The sequence below is a fragment of the Macaca nemestrina genome, chromosome 2, assembly GCF_043159975.1.
Source record: "Macaca nemestrina isolate mMacNem1 chromosome 2, mMacNem.hap1, whole genome shotgun sequence".
NCBI lineage: Eukaryota > Metazoa > Chordata > Mammalia > Primates > Cercopithecidae > Macaca > Macaca nemestrina.
This window is the reverse complement of record NC_092126.1, coordinates 169,447,072-169,466,142: the sequence shown is the minus strand read 5'-3', so window position 1 is coordinate 169,466,142 and position 19,071 is coordinate 169,447,072. Positions and strand designations below refer to the sequence as shown.

Here is a 19,071-nt window from a genome sequence, read left to right as displayed (position 1 = left end):
GACAAGAAAGGCACTATCACAACAGATCAGCCTCCAAGCATTTTCCTTGCCATGGGCATGGGCGTTTCAACCACTCCAGCAATCATAACAAAATCCAGACTGTGACTTTTTCAATACTTGAATTCATTGGCCAGTTGTCTGACTCTCTCACCAGTCACTGTTGTTGGCTCTGGCCACACAGAACGCTGATCTGCACTGTGTACATGCTGCCCTATGTTTCACCAGTGACCTTTGTTTGGTTCTAAATGGTTTAGCTCACTCTCTTCCATGGAAGTTTCTTTCTCTCCATCAGTCTCCAGGTCATGACTCTATTAGATAATTTACAGTGTCAAGTAGTGTTGCTTATTTTTTTTTTCTATTTTTTAAACCTCTGATCAAATCCAAAGTCATAAAGATAGTTCAGTACATCCTCTGATGACAAAGTCTCCTGTAAATACCATTGTGAACAGAAGGAAAACCAAAGGGTAATCCCTTGACCACCAAAGCATATCCCTTGAGCCTGTTGTGGTACTTTTGTCTGGGAGAGAGGAAATTGGGCTCTGAAGATTAAAATCTTTGGTGACAGAACTGGAGTGGATATGCACATTTCATGGAAGAAGTTTCCCAAAGCCTCATGAGAAGTATCCTAGGACAGTTTATGTGAATATATTTTAAAAAGTCAATCATTTCTTTCTATAGCTTTGGTTTGGTGCAGTCAATATCCTCTTAGTGATTACCCAATACTTATTTCTAAGTACCTGTTAAACGCTCTGGATTTAGTTTCTTATTTAAAACAGAGATAATGCTTTGAGGGTTTAAGGAATTTCTTATGCTATTTTGGATGGCTCTAAATGGAGTTTTTCTAACAAGGCTGACAACTTTCTGAACAATGTTTAAACTTGGAATAGTAGACTTGGACGGAGAGTAAAGAAGAGAGAGAAAAAGGTTATCAATGTGGTAATCTTAGGAAAGAGGCCTCAACTGAGAGTTTTGCAAATTGATGCCCCACATGTGATAGTGTTCAGAGAAATTCAACATTAGCCATTTATATGGGTTGTGATCCTTTCCTACTGTGCCAGAACCTTCAAAACTGTCACTTTGGATTCTGAAAGAGTCCTTCAGCATCTTTACTCTTGTGTTATTATTTCCCACACAATCTATTGCTTATCCTGTGATGCAATATTCTTTTATTAACAGTTACTAAAGAGCTGTCAAACTCTGATTACTTCTAAGATTAAAAAAGATAATAAAAATAAATTTAACAAAGAAAAGTTAGGGAAAAAACCAATTTCAAAATTAAACTTTTAGGCACTATTAAGGTCTTCTGCTTAGTAAGGATAGTCTATGATGGAGCAGCTAGCATGGTCTAATCCATCATCCAGTCCTTCCTCCAATGTACAAGTTGGCCTAGCTTGTTTCAAAATAAACCTTTCACTTCACCGGTTTTCAGTGTTTATTGCACTGTTCCCTATCTGTCATCTTAAAGGACTTCACCACATGCATGGCCTTCCTCTTTGGTTAGCCTGATCTAGTTTTCACCCAGGGATGGAGAAGCATACTCAGGCTGAAAGGGTAATTCCAATATGGACAAGGCTATGTGTTTTTGAAAGGAGCATATCCTACTGCCCTCTGCCACAGCAAATTGTGCACCAGCAAGGGGCTCTGTGGAGTAGGCCAAGGCAAAGACTTCTACATCATACCACTCAGCTTCTTCACTATTAAAACTCTTACTGAGAGCTCAGTCGGAAACAAGACTGGGTAAACTTTTTCTTAAATGTTCTTAATTTGCTGTACTAACTCAGCTTCTTTACAATAAGAAAACAGATCCTATCAGCATGGCGGTTCCTAGGCCTGATGAAGAGTTGACAGAAATTCCACAGATTCTCACCAACCCTGCTAAGATCAAGCATGATGAAAATAACTCTGCATTTTAGTGATGCTCCTACTTTCATAACTTGCCTTTTTCTTTCCCGTACATAACACACTCTCTCCGAGCACAAGTAAATACATTTCAGTAGTGCAATGCAGTGCAGTCATATTTAGTGCAAAAAAAAGCCCCATTATAGACCCAAAGCTCAACTCTAAACAGCTCTTACAAAGGTTACCAGTGCTACACAAGTGGGAAATTCAGTCTATCTCACACTTATGTGAGTCATCTTTTGTTGCTCCTGTTTGTTTCAGCTCCAAGTAGAGAAACTAGCATGCACCTATGTATTTTTCTGTAAAACATTAAGCCAATAGGCAGAAAATAAAAGGAAGTAGTCTAGTTAAAATCAAGGGTATTATTTAGAAGAGGAAAACAGCTATTTAATGTAAAGGTCAGTAGTGGTTTTTACTTAATAGTTTTTATCATGTCAGATGGCTCTGATGCTAAGGGGAATGGGTACAGAAAAAGATAAAGCTTTCCTGTTTCTTGAAACACAGTCCTAAATTTAACAGTGCTGGGCTTTTATTTTTGAGTAGTGCAATCAGCTATTCCTCAAGGGCTACAGGCAGCAGCCACCTTACATAACATAAATAGGTACACTAGGAGCACTCACTTTTCTACATTGATCACTTTTTCCCTCACCTCATTAGTCTCCTATTCTCTTTTTTTTTCTGACTACACATAAATACAGATATACATACACATACACAGAAATTCTCAAGGCCCCTCTCAGAATATCAATTGAAAATTGGTACAAATAGCTCAGTGACACACTCACACAGAAGTACAATTAATAAATACAAAAGTGAGAGTCTGCATTGTACCTCTTGTGTTATTCCGTAAGAAGAAAAAACATTCATAGTAGGATTTCTTAAGGAGCTTGCTTCTTTCTTAAGATTAGTCTAGAATTAGTTTGGGATGTGGCAATATTGAGTGATTCTGCAAAAATGATTTGTATTTGATCATCCTCAGGAATCTGTCTCTTCAGTTTGTCTGGGTCTTCACCCTCCAAAGTAAGTCTGCTTGTCTGCTCATACCCACACACACATGCTGTAAGTCTCAAGAGAATCAAAGTGTAGTTTAAAATAGATTGTGGGAACAAAGGAATTAAGCATAGTGGGGTCAGCACACTCAAATTATCCTAAAATATCAAGTTACCATAGATTTTCTCTATCACATCAGCTTCTCATCTTTGTCTGCCATGATGAAGATTACTAAGACACCTTGCTTTCATCTACTCTGAAAACTGTAATTCTTTCAACAGTAGTGCAGGAACAATTTTAATTAGATATATGCAAATCACCCTTAATTTATATCTCAATAGGCTCCTCAAGAAAACTGAGGTTCGAATCAATGGGCCCAAGGAAGAAGTTTAGCGGCTGAAAATACCTTTGAGAATTTTCTCCTACAAATCTACAGCTGGTTCCAAATTAAAGTTTGTCCCAAGGAGAGCAAGAGCAGAGTAACCAGCCTTTGTTTCCAAAGATACCCCTAGCTGTGAACATGCATAAAGCACTTTGAACTACAGGAAAATATTATCTGAAATCTGAACTATTATTTTACTTTCAGTGATCTCTCTGTACACTCCTCTTGTGCCTGGAGAGCACAATAGGTAGAGAAGTCAGGAGTTCCTACAATTTCTCTAGATGTGTTTGGCAGCAGGAAGAGAAATCTTTAATCACAAAGAAGTATAGTTACCTCACTAATTCTTTGAATTGTAATGATGAGAGACAGGCAAGAACGACAAGGGGTGCGTAGTGCTAACTTTCTCTGGTAACCATGACAATTGGCTTTAGGAATCCAGACCTGTATGAAATTTGGTCCCATCACATTGTCCTGTTCCCTCTTTGTTTTTCTCTGTTCACTTAATTGAAATTGCAATTATTTTAAAGATTGAGCCAAGAATGTCAATTACAGCACAAAAGACGGGTTACAAAAACGTTGTCAGGCTATCTGTTAATTGAGTTGAGTTGAAAACAGTATGCTTTCAAATGAAGTACTACAATTTCCATTTTTTTTCTTTTAAAAGTTTCTAATTTGTTTTTTCCTTCTTTTGTGATGGAGGGGTATAGATGGGTGAAGTACTGGCAATGCAGTGCCAATCTCCCTCTGTTACTGTTCCCTCTAGTGCCTGGGGTCAGGGCAGGTGCAGGGGTGTGGGGAAGGAGAGACAAGCAATGGGGAAACAGATGTTTCTCTACTTAAGACTTCATGAACACAGTCTTGAAATGGTTAGAAAAGCAACAACTACAATGATAAAAATCAACAGATCAATTGATTTTGGCATTTTAGCAGCACCCCTTCTTTTTCTTTCCTGGGTATCTTGCAGTAGATATTAACTAGAAATACCCCAAAAATTTAATTAAACTAATTTATTCCCAGCCTTATTCCAAAAAGGATTTGAGGAGGCAATAAGGATTGTAGTACAAAAATGCATGGTCTTCATTTGCAATCAATTAAAAATCTATTCTTTGGCCCCAGACATGTTAGTTTAGGTAAATAGGGTTTCTTTCTCAAGGAACAGGTTTTTGTTTTAACTATTCTATCCTCAAAGTAAAGAGAGAATTTCTCTCTTAAAAGCTCATGAGTGCTATTTGAAACGGAAGATAAAATTTTTGTGGAGGAAAAACTCCTTCATGGTAGGATGCAAGGATTTTCTTTCTAAGGGGAAAATAATACAGTAAGGGTGAGCAGTTATTTGACTGTCCATGGACAGTATCAAATTAAGAAATAAAAATCCTTCACTATCTTGAGAAGAAAGAAAGGGAAACAAATAAATCAACAAACAAACTTTACTAAAATACACATTCCTCCAGTTTCAGATTTCTAAAAAGTAACAATTATGCTTAAATCAAGGTTTACAGATAGCAAACAACTGTTTGAATGTGTGAAAGTATTATCCCTTTGCTTTACCATGTTTCACTTTCTTTGAAGGAATTGCATCTATGCACACTTATCCTGAAGTCCAGTGCAGAAAATAAACTTGTTTGCTACCAGCCTCAATCTCAGAACATTTCCTAAGCTATATTTGTAAATTCTAGAGCTACATATCTGTAAAATAAGATGCAGATGTTCCAAAATGCATTGTGTGTGTGTGTGTGTGTGTGTGTGTGTGTGTGTGTGTGTGCGCGCGCGCGCGCGCGTTGGGGAGGGAGGGGGGAGCAAAGCAAGCTTTTTATGGAGAAAAGAAGAAAAAAAAATCTCTTCCTATCCTCACAAATATATACTATAGTGTTTCTGTCTATTATTTTGATGCATTAGTTACTGTTAAGGCTATTGATGCTCCTGACAGGTGTCAGCCTGGAAAGACAGGAGGCTCATAAGCAATAATAAATTCACACCCTGGAGTCTCTAGAATATCAAACAGGATTTAGATATTAATCTGAGACTAACACAGAGGTTGTGATGAGAAATTCTGGGTCTTGGGGTTGGAATACTTCCTGGGGAACTAGAAAGAATAGCGTCAAGAAGGCATCCCAGATTAAGAGGACCAAGTAAGATCTATCAGAACCAGAGCCTCTCCTCCTCCATATTATACTTTAAATGATAGCATTTTAGTATTTAAGTCTTTCTTCCTTTGTAAGCCAGTGCCTAAGGAGAGGAGTACTTTAGATAAAGAGTACTTTAAGAAAAAAAAAATACCAGGAGTTAGAATGGACAAAGAAAAAGAAGGATATAGGATTGATTGGGAGAACATTCCAAGTGAAGATCACAGTCCTAAGCAATGTAAATATTACCTTTAAGAGATGTTGTTTTCCTACTAGACGCATGCCTCATAAAGGCTTTCAAAGCTGCTATTTATTTCATTGTTCTCTATGGTGTGAGTTGATGTTATAAACTGGTTTGATTAAGATAAAAGCTGGGTCAAGTCTCAAGTCAAATAAAAATACATTTCTGATATTAAATGTTGATTCTTTTTGTCAAAGGGTAAAGCAAGAACTGAAAGCATCCCGCCTATGCACTCAAAACCACATAGTACTCTAAATGTCATAGGACTTGTCTTCATTAAAGCTGAGAGGCGATGTGATATCATGGCAAGAACACTGGACCAGAAGTCAGGAAAGACTGTGCTACAAAGTTGTTGTGAATGTGACATTATAAGCATCCTGAAAGGGATATACCCAGAATGGCATCAGTCAGTCTTTTGGGCAATGCTCTGGTGACCAGACAGTTGTAATCCATTGCAGTGAGATCTAGCATGACAACCAAATTATACGGTGAGTATTTAGGTGCTGGGGAGTGCACTGCATGGCTCTTTAGGTATCCATTTAGCCCTGTTATTATTTTATTTAAGCATATATTGTTTATATTTAGGCAATCTCTGGTTGCAAAAACAGACACTTTAAAAACCTTATGGATCTTTTCATCCATTAGTAAGTTACTGCTCAAAGTTATAAACCAATAAATGATTTTTTTTCCAAAAGGTATTAAATAAAAAAATTCTTCCTAATTTTTCCTACAATGTGTTCAAGTGGATGTGGCTTTTCTTGTTTGAGAAGAGCTCACTAAGGCTTGAACAGTTATCAAAATTGCTTTGAAATGTTACTCTTTTCTTTAGATTCCTATAATCTAAAGTCTGGTAAGTAATTTGACTAGTGGAAACAGTCAACATTCATGATTTTTTTTCTCCATCATAAGTGGTTTACTCATATCAAGAACTTGAACACTGTGGTATTTAAAAAAAAAAAACAGAAAATATTTTTCTCTTCATCTTTGGCCAAATGTGAAGGTAAGGGGAATTAATGACCTCAGCTAGTACAGTTGACATTTAAAACTGTGACTCAGGTCCTCCTACTCTCAAAAGAATATTGATAACTTTTAAACTCTGAAGCAAAAATGAAGACATGCTTCACTCTGCCTACGAGTCTCAAGTTTATGAACTCACTCACTTTAGTGTTCTTTCATTAAATAAAGCTTAAAGAAGGATGTTCAGAATGGGGTGGACAAAGGAAGAGAAATGAACAGTTAGGGGTCATTATTATTAGAGTTTTGGGGGCAGTGATGAAGACGAATAGGTAATTTGAAATAGTCTTCAAAAGAAAGAAGAAATAAAGGGAAAGGGCTAGGAAAAGGAAAGAGGGAAATAATGAAGCTGATATAATTTGGATATTATGTGATCATTAGAGAAGAAACAGCCTCACTAACAGTCAATTCACAATTATGTTTGTCTAGTAGAAATATATTTGCTTGAACACTTTGGAGAACAGATTGGTGATTTTGCCATTATACTAGACATTAGCCCTTTCAAAGCAGACTAAGAGCACATAGTTCCTTAGTGAATACAAAAGCTTCACAACTGGAAAGTACTGCAGGGAGCCTGGCTAAGGTGAAAAGGGACTTGCTGGAGAGGCACAGCAGAATGGGATGGGATTAGAAAACAACAGTCTATTACGAAAGATGAAAGGAAGGAATTCCCCAGTGTTCACACTGAGAAGCCTTCATATTGGACCAGTGTGAGAAGATCTTTTATACTGAGGTTTTAAAAAACTGACTTCCTTTTGTCCTGAATGTAGAAGTAAAGGAGGACATTAGTTTCAGGCACCCCGGATGGTGGAAAGTTTATTCAACTGAGGCTTTCCATACGTTGGGGTGAATAGTTGAGGGAAGCTGAAGAAACTCTTTTATCTAAAAATATGATCTGAAAATAGTTATTGTATAGGAAGGCAGGATGCCTGATTTCTGAAGTTTCCTTGATGGCCCAACTAAAGAAGAAAGGCACCAAATCCTCACTTTAACAGGTAAATGGAGATCCTGAGGGCTGGATACCCAAGAGCCACCATTTTATGGATTCTTCAGATTTAAAAATGTCTCAGATAGGTATTTCCAAGTTCTATTCCTTTTTTTTTTTTTTTTTTCTGAGACGGAGTCTGGCTCTGTCGCCCAGGCTTGAGTGCAGTGGCCGGATCTCAGCTCACTGCAAGCTCCGCCTCGCCGCTTTACGCCATTCTCCTGCCTCAGCCTCCCGAGTAGCTGGGACTACAGGCGCCCGCCACCTCGCCCGGCTAGTTTTTTTGTATTTTTTAGTCGAGACGGGGTTTCACCGTGTTAGCCAGGATGGTCTCAATCTCCTGACCTCGTGATCCGCCCGTCTCCGCCTCCCAAAGTGCTGGGATTACAGGCTTGAGCCACCGCGCCCGGCTTCCAAGTTCTATTTCTATTAGCCTCTGTGGATAGAGAGTTCCTCAAACTCTGGTTTTAGTTTTTTTTTGGGAAAAACAAAAACAAAAACAAAAACAAAAAACCTCCCAGGAAAATGAATACTATATTTCCAAGCTGCCGCCAGGGAAAGGTTGCAGACTAGTTAAAATAATTCTAAGCGTATTGAAAAAAAGAAAGTAGTAAAGAACCAGTATTAAAATGAACGTTTGAGAATACAGTGGGGACAACTAGGTAATTCACTGTCTTATGCTTTTCAGAAGACTGGCCCTTTGAAACGCAGCCTGTTATTTTTGGTCAGATCATGTGGCACTTAAGTAGCCCCTTGGTCATACTTTTAAAAGCAAATATAGACAGTGACAGTCCTACAGGGGAAAATCAGATACATTCATATGCACCTCTTTTGTTCTTCAGATATTGAGTGGGTCAGCTAAACAAGATCACTTTGAATGTGAACCTCTTTGTATTAGTCACACCAACAAAAAAGTTTCAAAAACAGTTTTCACTTTCCTACATTTGCTAAGTCTGAGCTTTAACAAATTCTAAAATCCTCTAAAGACAATACTGAAGCTAATAATATAAAAAGCAAATTAGAGCAGTAATGATTATTATTAAATGCACCAGATTAACTGCAGCAGTTTGGTGATGGGTGATATATGCAGAGACATAATATTTCAAAAAGTTAAAATGAATATAATGTAATATATATTTCAATATAGAGTTGTTATATATAATGTGTATGTCCTAGGTTTCAGAAATACTGCAATGTAGTGTATTGTACTTAAGTAAGCATACCTAAATAGTAACTCATATTCTTTCAAAGTCACTAGTACTGTTAATTAAAAGAAAAAAAACCAAAACAACGATTTTTTTTTTCCAGTAAAAAGAAATACCTATGGTTACAGTCACAGACTTCTTTTGGATATAGAAAGACAATATACATTTTAAAAAGTAATAACGACAAAAAAGTGGCAACTGTAAGTAGCCTTACTTAACAGAGGGAGGGGAAAAGTCACCAGAATAGAAGAGGAAAGAAAATGTCCTCTGACTTCTGTAAAGCAGAAATAATCTACAAGTCATAAAAAATAACAAACCATCTAGTAAAAGAAGGGCATGGAAGTGAGAAAACTGAATCCTGAATTCCAGGCCACCAAGCCTTCAGAGTCCATTCATTCAGTACATTATACTAGAGTGGCATTCTGCTTCAGTGTTTGAGATGGGCAAGAGCTATCAATTCCTAGAGATTACCAAAAAATATTCCTCCCAATAGTCTATCGGTTTGCTAGACATGGTAAATAACCCACTCCTGGAAAGACTTTGGCAAAGGCCACATTGGTTTCAGGAGACACAGTTTGTGAACTATGATGATATCCTGTGAGTACAGGCAGAATTAGGAAGCTTTAGTTTGAAAACAAAATATGTGTGTGTGTGTGTGTGTGGGCGCATGCACGCACACTGGGTTGCATGGAGGAAAGGAATGAAGACCTTTGAGCTATGGGATGGCTCAGGCCAAAGTTTATGTGGGCTTTGCCTGCCTGGCATTGGTGCCCCCTACCCCCCTCCTCCTCTAGGAGACCTGAGGAGATGCCCTGGACTGCTGCTCCTTTTTGTCTGCTCACCAGTTGAAGACTTCTGTTATACCTTATTATGGAGGAAAACAGCCTGTCCCTGTGGGTTTGCTGTGGATTCAACAAGCTGCATTTGTTTCTCCCAATTCGGAAACATTACAAAAAGCAACAGAGTGGGCAGGTGACTGCTTCCTGGGAAGGGAGCCACAAGTCTTAAGCACAATGTTGGGAAGAGGCAACTGTATCTATGCACAAGGACCTCTGCCTATGTGTGCTTCATTTGGGGGACACACACACTTCCAGATGACAATAAGTATATACACAAACACACACGTGCACACACGTCAATAAATCCAATAGAACTGTAGAGTTTGTTAAATGCACTGTACTCCACATAAGCATATTCAAGTTTCTCATGAAAGGGATACATAGAAATTACTGATGGTTGGGCTCCTTCAGAATGCCCTAAAGTCTCATCACAGATACTGATGCACTCAACTAAGGCAACAAAGCAGAAGCAGATATGTGAGATATGTCAGACCTTTGACTGCTAACCAGAAGTTCAAAAATGTATCTTGTCGTCACTGGGCAATATGAATGTGAAAGTTTTATGCTGAGGGAAGCTCACACTGTGTGTGCACATGTATAAATAATGTATACTCATTTATAGACATTTTGGACAGCAGTGGTGACATACTGGATGGGTTAAGACTGTTTCATTACTTGAATCTACATATAAACTGCAATGATTTTGCTGGGTAATAACAACCGTTGCAACACTAGTAGAAACAGATGCCCCCAAGGTTTTGTCTTTTTTTTTTTTTTTTTTTTTTTCTCTCTTGGAGGTATCAAAATCTCATTGAGGCATTCTAAACCAAAGAAACCTCTGAATTTGAAAGAGGATTAGTAGGGATTTTATACCCTCATTGGGCATCCCAGAAGCTGGGACTCTCAGGACTGTGGCTAGATTTTTGCCTATGATCTGTAGATTATGCTCTTGCACCGAAGACATGAAAGTTATGAGTTTGCATTTAAACAAAGAACCACCAGATAAAAGAGATGCTCTCTAAAACTGAGGGAAAAAAAGTTGATATATATGCTATAGATAAAGAAAGCTTTTTGCTGGGATTGTTCTCCTTGTTAAGGAAATGTTTAAGCCTAGTACTCCCAGGCACCTGTGATTGCATTTTCTAGGATTCTATTTAGTAGTATGATGTCCATTTTACATTCAGCCCCAACCTATGTCACTGAAATAGAATAGGAAATAGCAGCCACTATCTGAGAGTAGTCAGTTCTAGAGAAGTTTGGTGCCTCCCCAAGAAGTCACTATTTCCATAGTCCTCAATCACGAATAGGGCTTATTTTTGTGATAATGTAACTATTAAACAGCAAGAAATGCCTATAACTTCAGAGCCTTCTCATTTCTATATCTTTTGTTCTCTTCCCAGGGTTTTCTGATTTAAGGCAATAATGCTATACTGTAAGTAGTCTCTTGTGAAAATACCTTAATTGAGGTCACTTAAGATTAGATTTCAGTCTGAAAGTCTACAGTTTATGGAGCAAAAGGTGGAGCCTGAAGAAACCACTGGAATGGCAGGTGTTTTAGTCAGTGGTATAGAAAGATGATATTTCTTGTTTCAACCCATGGCATTTTTACCCCTCATGCAGTGAGGAGAAAATATATAGTTCTGAAAAAGAACCCACACTACGTAGCCCTAATTTTCTACCTCTTCACTCTAAAAAGGATGGAAACAAGCTCTACTATTCTACAGCCATTCCTGGGGATCTGCTAAGGTACACTGCTGACTGCTATAGACTCAGTGTTAAAGGACAAAAAAAAGTCTTCAGAGACTTAGAAAAGTCTTTGGAATATTTTGGTCAGGCTAGATCATCTTGATACTCAGTGCTAGAAACGATGCTTTGGATTAGTAATTTCCACATTCTGAGTTTACAGGAACACTGAGTCACCACAGCCTTTTCTCTTATAAAGGTTTAAGTGACATCAGAAATAGCAACTCTACACAGAAAGCCCTTGGGAATATGAAAATATTCTCTCTCAAGAGCAAGGGCTCTTCCATGCCCCTTTTCTGCCTCTATATGTAGCCTGAGTACCAAGGTACAGATTGCTTTTGAAAGTTTGCCCCATGTAATCTATTTCCTGGGTACCTAAGAGAACAGCCATTTTCTTCATGAAAACACAAAGAGGGGAAAGAGGCTGCTGCTGTTCCAGTAGGAAGTTATGTCTAGCCCCCAAAGCCTGGTGGCTGGGTCAGCTCAAGCACTCTCTTCATGCACTGCAGGCTCAGGAGGCATTGGGTTGCTTTGCTTTTTCTATGGAATTAGGGAGCCTATTGAAATTCTAGTGCACCCTTCCTTTTGTTTGTCACCAAGTCACATGGTTCTGTCTTCAGTGTCCTATTTTTCTTTTTTTTTTAAATTTCTTTTTCTGAGGAACAAAATTGGCCATTTAAATAAAGTTCTTTTCCAGTGAGTAAAGAGGTTTCTCAGAGCCAGAAATCACTCAAAAGAGAGTCTGTCGACCCTACCCATGGAAAAACCCAGAGATTTCTCTAACCACTTCTTGCCAAACTTCCTAGTTTTGTGATTGGATGTTTCTTGGTTTAGCATTGTTTGGTGCTGAATACATTTTGCAATTCTTTTGTTCTCTGTCCTAGAGCTTCCATTACCCTGGACTTCAACTCATTACCAAATTAAAGAATTCTTTTAGAAGATTTCTTTTAAGAGTCAGGTCAGAAAAGAAAGGGCACCCTCCTGTTCTCCTAAATCTCAAGGGCATCTCGGGTTGTGTCTGCTCTTAGTTGCACCTTCCTTTTGTTCCCTTTTGATGTAGCAGCACACTGGCTATAGCAGAGGCAGACCTGATTTGATTATCTGATACCTTTTCCGCAGAAACATATATCCCCTGCTCCCAGCCCCAACTAACCAAATAACATCTTCTAGAACAACAGAGGAAAGCTCCAGAATGGGTGTATATCCTGTGACTCCTGGCCAGATCTACCTTGCTCCCTGTTTTCCTAGGGGTCACAGGTGTTGGGAGCATTATGGAGGAGCCCCAACAAGGAAGTGACATAAGCTTTTACTATGTTTTCTCAGGAATCGTAGGGGTTTTATAAGGGGCATACGGCATTTCTGATTTCTGTGCTGAGAGAAAACATTGAGTTTTGGGCACGGGCAGAGCACAGACAGCTGGTGTGCTTGTGTGAGGGAAGTACATATAGCTCAAGGCTTTAATATGAAACAAACATACCTGGAGGAAAATTTTCTCTTTTCATTTTCAGAATTCACAAATTCTTACCGTTCATGGGTTGAAAAAGAGTATTTTTGGACCTTATAGAATATTTTGGTGATGCAAAATAAAACTCTTATGACTTTTAAATACAGCAAACCCAAGTCTTTCTAAGGCCAAGAGCTACTGTGACCTCTAAGATGACTAGGAATGAACTGAGGCTAGAATATGAGCAGGAAACTATCCAGCACACTTAATCATGGCACAAATAGATTCAAAGCATTAGGAATTTGGGAAGAGAACAGTCTATAAGACTGTTATTAGGAGCTAAAGTTTACCACTCAATTAAAATATACAGGAAACCATTTTGATACAGAGATTTTCATTTCAGATTTTTTTTTTTTTTTTGCTTAGCTTGTTTCTCAGTTTTTCCCCCTGTGTAGCGTTCTATCAGATCCGTGTATTCCAATTATTTTCTTTTTCAGGATTATATTTCACACAGTTGGGGGCCTTTTTTGTACAAATGTTGGCATTTAATAAGGAAAAATTGCCTATGATGCTGAGATAATACCAATGTTTTTAGTGCTAGAAAATATTATTTTTTATAACCATATCTAAATATCTTGAGATAAAAATTCCCCTTTGACTTTTTTTCCTTTCCCTTGTTTGGCAAATTCCATTATAAAATTATAAATTGCTAAAAAGTGTCCTTTCCATACTAGTTCTTCTTCCTTGTACTCATCCTAAGAAGTCTTAAATCTGGAACATTTGCTTTTATCTTATCTATCTGTTTCCTGGCTACTAGAAAGAAATTTTTTTTTAGCACTGATATCACCCTACCATGAAGTTCCAAATGTAAGATGACTGTAGGACTTGAAACAAAAAAAATTAAAAATATCCACACTCATTCTCTCATTTTGAAGCAAATGTCTTTCCCTATTTCTAAAGATATTTGTGATTGTTTAACTTAAAAGTGAGAACTGACAATCTGAAAGCATCTCCATCCTTTTGAAACAGGTCCAGATTGGTTTATTTCCTAAAATGTCACTTTGGAAAGTGGCCATTTGATGGGCCAGGAACATAGCCATAAACAACTACCTCTTTGCTCCTCCAGATTAGATCTCCCACTCCAATCCAGCTTCTTCCTCTTTCCACAAAATAATTTGTCAACTATTTTACAATGTGACATGTTTGGGAAGGATAAACATACAGTAGGAATATGTCTACTGCTATGCAAACCTGGCTGGTCCATTTTGTCATGGACTACAATGATTATATCACCTCATTAAGAATTCTTTAGGGATCCTCCACCCCCTCTCCCCCCCCCCTTTTTTTAAAGAGACACTTCCTTTACAGGGAAAGGATGATAGTCTCCTCAGGGTTTCAAGTCACCTGCAGCTTTTTCTCTACATGTTCTACCAAAAGAAAAGGTGGATTCTAACCCAATTGCTTAGCATTTTACATGGCAAATCAGCATTAAGGCAAATGGGTCTATCTCAGATTTGAGAAACAGAAAGCTACATGTGGCCCATAATGGCACCTAAGATCAACTTTTCAGGAGGTATTAGTGAAAATTCTTCCTACTTTGCTAAATTTGAACAAAGACACTTTCAAGTCTACTACTGTTAAACAGTTAAACATATTTTAAAGTGGCTTTTGGCCTTCTTTCATTTGTAACATGTATTGAGTGATTTCATGTCATTATCTTCTAGCTTTGAGTTTTTTTTCTTAAGGTCAATCTTCTCTTTTTATTTTATGGGTGGAATCACTTGTTTTCCAAAATATCAAAACAATTCCATGACATAGTTAATTAACTAATGCTCCCTCTATTGGTGGTAAGTGGAAATATTAGTTTTACAACACTGATATTTTAAAAAGCAAAATTAGCAATAGAAAAATGAACTTACTTTATTTTGGAAGCTGTTCCTTACTAACTGTTAAAACAGGTCAGTTTTGGACACACAGTTCTTGGTAGGACTCCTCTTAGAAATCACAATAGGTTATACTCAATAGTCAGTTAACCACCCAAATGTACATTAAAACTTCTAGCAAAATATCCACTGAATTAAGCACTGTGGGACCAAATCAAACTCACAAACACTTCAGTTACACTAACCTTACTAAGCGTCACAAAGAACTTATGAAAAAGATCCAAGTTAACCAAATGTCTGAAATATATGAATAAAACCAATTTAGTCATTACAGAGTTGTTTGTGTTGGAAGATTTTCCCTCGTTTGCTGCACAGTTTTTGTAAATAAAATGCTGACAGGAAAATTAGAAGGAAAATTAAATTAAAATGTAATGTAATTTTGAAACTAAAATACTCTCTCCTTTCTTCTTTTTAAAACTGTAGTTTGGTGTTTTGCTTTGTTTAAAGATTTGCTTTCCCCTAAGTGTGTTAAAATATGCCCAGCAATGAAATCACTTTGGGAGTTTTAGCTAGGTTTAAGAAATCCTAAATTTGAGCTGGAATCCCTTCAGGACACTGTCTATAATGAAAATATCTCTATTATAATACCTTGATCAGGACCGAGGAGAGAAATCCCAACTAGGAAGAGAGAGTGGCATCTGGTGTGATGCAATAGATTGGTGGTCTTTTAAGTGGTGGATGTTGGCATCTGGGAATTTTTAAATTTCCCTAAACCCTCTCTAAGAAGCAAGGGTTAATTAGTCATCTGAAGAATGATCATCTTATTTAGCCCTCTTAACCATGGTGGAAATAGTCAGAAGGTGATATTTGAAAGGAAAAAAGTAATTTTGGCATCAATGCATCTTGAACTGTAACAGGCTTCTCATAATGATGCTCTTTGCAGTTGGGAAGGGTGAGGAGCTATGGCAGAGTTTTGTGAACTCCTCTTCCTGGCTGATCACAAAAGAAAAGATCCCATTTATCAAGACTTCTAGACCACTAGTGTTTCACCAAGAAAAAAAGTAAAGTCAATAGAAATTCTAGAATTGTAAGATCTCAATGAAATTTTGGAGAAGCAAGCAATCTCTGAAAGATAAAGTCTCTTCCATGAAAAAGAACAGAATTCTAGATGGATCAGTTGAAAAAAATTATTCAGTGGGGCAACTTAAGCTTGCTAAAGTCAAAGAACTACATATCAAAATACAAAGCAGCAATTCAAATTACAGCAGGGATGGGCTGGCCACAGAGGCCCTCATCAACCCAGGCAATACTTAAAATAATAAAAATTAAGAAAAATTAAAAAAAATATGAAGAAAATATCCTTCCTCTCTTTCAAATATAACTATAGTTGCCTTTTATTCTTTCTATCTGGAAGCAGTATCGCTAACCTTAACAGTCTTGACTTACCAAAAAATATATATATGTGTGTGAAATAAAATAAAAGAGAAGGAATTGGTGGCAGTGTATGCAAAACCAAAATGAAAAAAAATTACTTTTAACAATTTCACTTTTTTTGTTTTTTTTTTTACACAAATACTGTTGTAAATATATTAAAAAAATCAGCATTCTATCTGGTAAACGTCACTTTTGCCCCTCTATAAAATTTTGAATTAAAAAAGCCTCAAGAACTTTTTATTGTTCCCCCCCACCCTCCATTTCTCTTTCTTTTTCTCTTCCACAAGAATATATCCTGACACTTTTTTTTTTTTTTGCAAAGATTGTTGGAAATAATCCTTCTCTTGTACCTAGAAACATAGGTGCACATTTCTGATATCTTTGTTTTATCCGCATTCCTGCCTTTCATGAAAGTCCCTCTTGATTGTGCTGAGGCTGTGGCTCAGCGAAGACACTGAATAAATACGATAGCCACTGTTGCTTGTTGCTTGTCCAAGTCTTCCTGGCTTCTGCTGCAAGAGGGGGATATGGAGAAGGTGGGCCAGGGTGTGTGGGCCCGGGCAGAATCTGGGGGAGAAGCCTGCCATTCGTCTTTCTTTCCCACACCACCGAACCCACTGCCCTTCCCACCCCCACAGCCCTTTTATGAAATCAGACAACGTGGTAGGTGGAAAACAGCAGGGCCTTTCCTCTGGGTTTTCAACCAGAAGTGATATTCCACAGTTTTAACTGGTTACTGTGAAGTCCAAGCGGCCAGAATTGTGAAAATGTCCACTGAAACACTGCAAGCGGTGTACTTAAAGACAGTAGGCCTTTTAGATTTTGTTATATATTTTTTGTAGTGCTCTTCACAAGTGGAAATTTTTTTTTTTTTTTTTTTTACTTTTTTTTAAAAGATTTTTTTGTAAAGAAGGGTTGTATTTAGAGGCCAGTAGCTAGAGATCCAACCAGTGGACCTCTTGAAGCACTACCAGGCCTTAAGGCCACCATCCGAGGGAGACTGGGAAAACTATTATTCACCCAAGCCTCCGGAAATGTAATGTACCAGCAGGCAAAAAACAGTTCTTCATGTAGTACAAAAGGAAACGAAACAAAAACAAAAACAGAAAGTAAAAATGAAACCAAAACATTTCTTAAATTCTAGTGCCATAGCTTTTTTGTTTGTTTGCTTTTTGTTGTTGTTTTGTTTTGTTCATAAGAAAGAGAGAAAGATACTACTTATCCGTCAGACACATGCATCCTCATGTGGTCGTTGAACTGCTCGATTTGGTCAAACTTTGCTGGGCAGACGGAGCAGACGTAAGTGGTCCCCTCCGTGCAGGCCACCACGCCTGGGGGGCCAGCGCGGGCACCTGGGGGTGTGCCTGCAGGGGGGGTCCCATTGCTGGCACTGTGCAGGGCCACGTGTCGCTCCAGGAGGGTCTTGTGAGAGAACTTCTTTTTGCAGATGTAGCACTCGTAGGACTTCTCTCCCCGGTGGAGGCGCATGTGCACGTTGAGGGAGCTCTTCTGGGTGAAGCGCTTGTTGCAGATACTACACTGGTATGCCCTCACTCCTGTGTGTGTCACCATGTGCTTGATAAGGTAATCCTTTAAGGAGAAGGAGCGCCAACAGATGCTGCATTGGTGGGGCTTCTCACCTGTTGATGTAGGAAGAGACAGCAAGCAGGACAGAGCGAGATATAGCAAGGGATGGAGAACGAAGGAGAGAAAAACAAGACAACAAAAAAGAAAAACAAAACAATTAAAAAATAAAATCTGATTGCTTAATGGATCATCCTTGATTGAAAAGTCCAGGTCCTGCTAGCCTCTCATGTGCAGAGAAATTTTGCTTTATGGGGATGCCGGGACAGTTTTGTTTTCCATTTCCCTATGCCATAAAACGGCTTTCTTGGAAAGCTACCAGATATTCCCCACTAAAAGTCTTCAAAGTCACTCTGTGGAAAAGGGAGGGCTACTTTTCAAGGGGGCCACTTTCAGTGTCCTAATTAGGGGATTTAGTGTTTCCCATTAACATTATCAAACAAATATAAGAAATAAAAGAGAAGAAAGATCTCTGGAGACATGGGGTGCTCTAGAATCCTTGAGAACTAAGGATATTGGTCACTATAGCTTGGTTCCTTGGGGAAAATCCCCACTTCTAGTAGTCTGTCTTATAAATACATCTATGTGTTGATTGCGAGTTTTGAAAATATTTGCCAACATAGGAACAAGTCATTTTGAAGAGTTATACTTTCAAGTTTATCTACTTTAGACAGAAATCTTCCTAACATGTAACTTAAGGGTTAATTGTCTGTTCTCTATTGACTGTACTGAGCTGCAGGCTGGCCTCATCGGGTGTAGAGGCTGAGTAGGCAGTGGGCAACATGATGATATCAGACTCAAATGGTCCTATTCAAATCTGGGCACCAACACTCTACACACCACTCTGACAAATCACCAAATGCCTCTGAGGTATATAGTCCTACTTACCTCATTGTGCTGGTGTTGACATAAAATACATATGAAATCACTTTGCAGACCACCAAGAGCAGTGTGGGAATACATGCATGGTATTCTTATTACAAGGATACCTCCCACCCCCATTAAATGCTTCCATATGCATTTTGAACTCTTGGGTCAATTTTTAAAATAGTTTTCCTGCATCCTCCTTTGCTCTCAGCCTGTTGGCAGAAACCCTTGTTTCTCCTCATTTTACTGCTTTGGTTTGGCTTAGAAACCAAATGATCAAGTTCGTTACAAAGAGTAAGGTAAGTAATAATACTCAGTCACTTAATACCACATGAGGTATTCTTAAAGTACATGGGCCTGTGGCATCTCTTTAAGATAATTACTTAAAGACTTATTTTCTTTGTGCTGTTTGGTCTGAGCTCTGCTCCTGACAGGTGA

General features: G+C 38.2%; 1 protein-coding gene across 50 annotated transcripts in view; it reads right to left on the bottom strand.

Annotated features, from left to right (window-relative positions):
- Positions 1-13,262: 13,262 nt before the first annotated feature.
- LOC105470366 (zinc finger and BTB domain containing 20) overlaps positions 13,263-19,071 on the bottom strand; it is an 814,500-nt gene continuing 808,691 nt past the window's right edge. For all 50 annotated transcript variants that reach the window (XM_011722248.3, XM_011722238.3, XM_071089360.1 and 47 more), the window contains one exon: positions 13,263-17,822. In XM_011722248.3, coding sequence (XP_011720550.1) covers positions 17,401-17,822 — 422 coding nt within the window. In that variant the 3' untranslated portion in view covers positions 13,263-17,400. The remainder of the gene's footprint in view (positions 17,823-19,071) is intronic.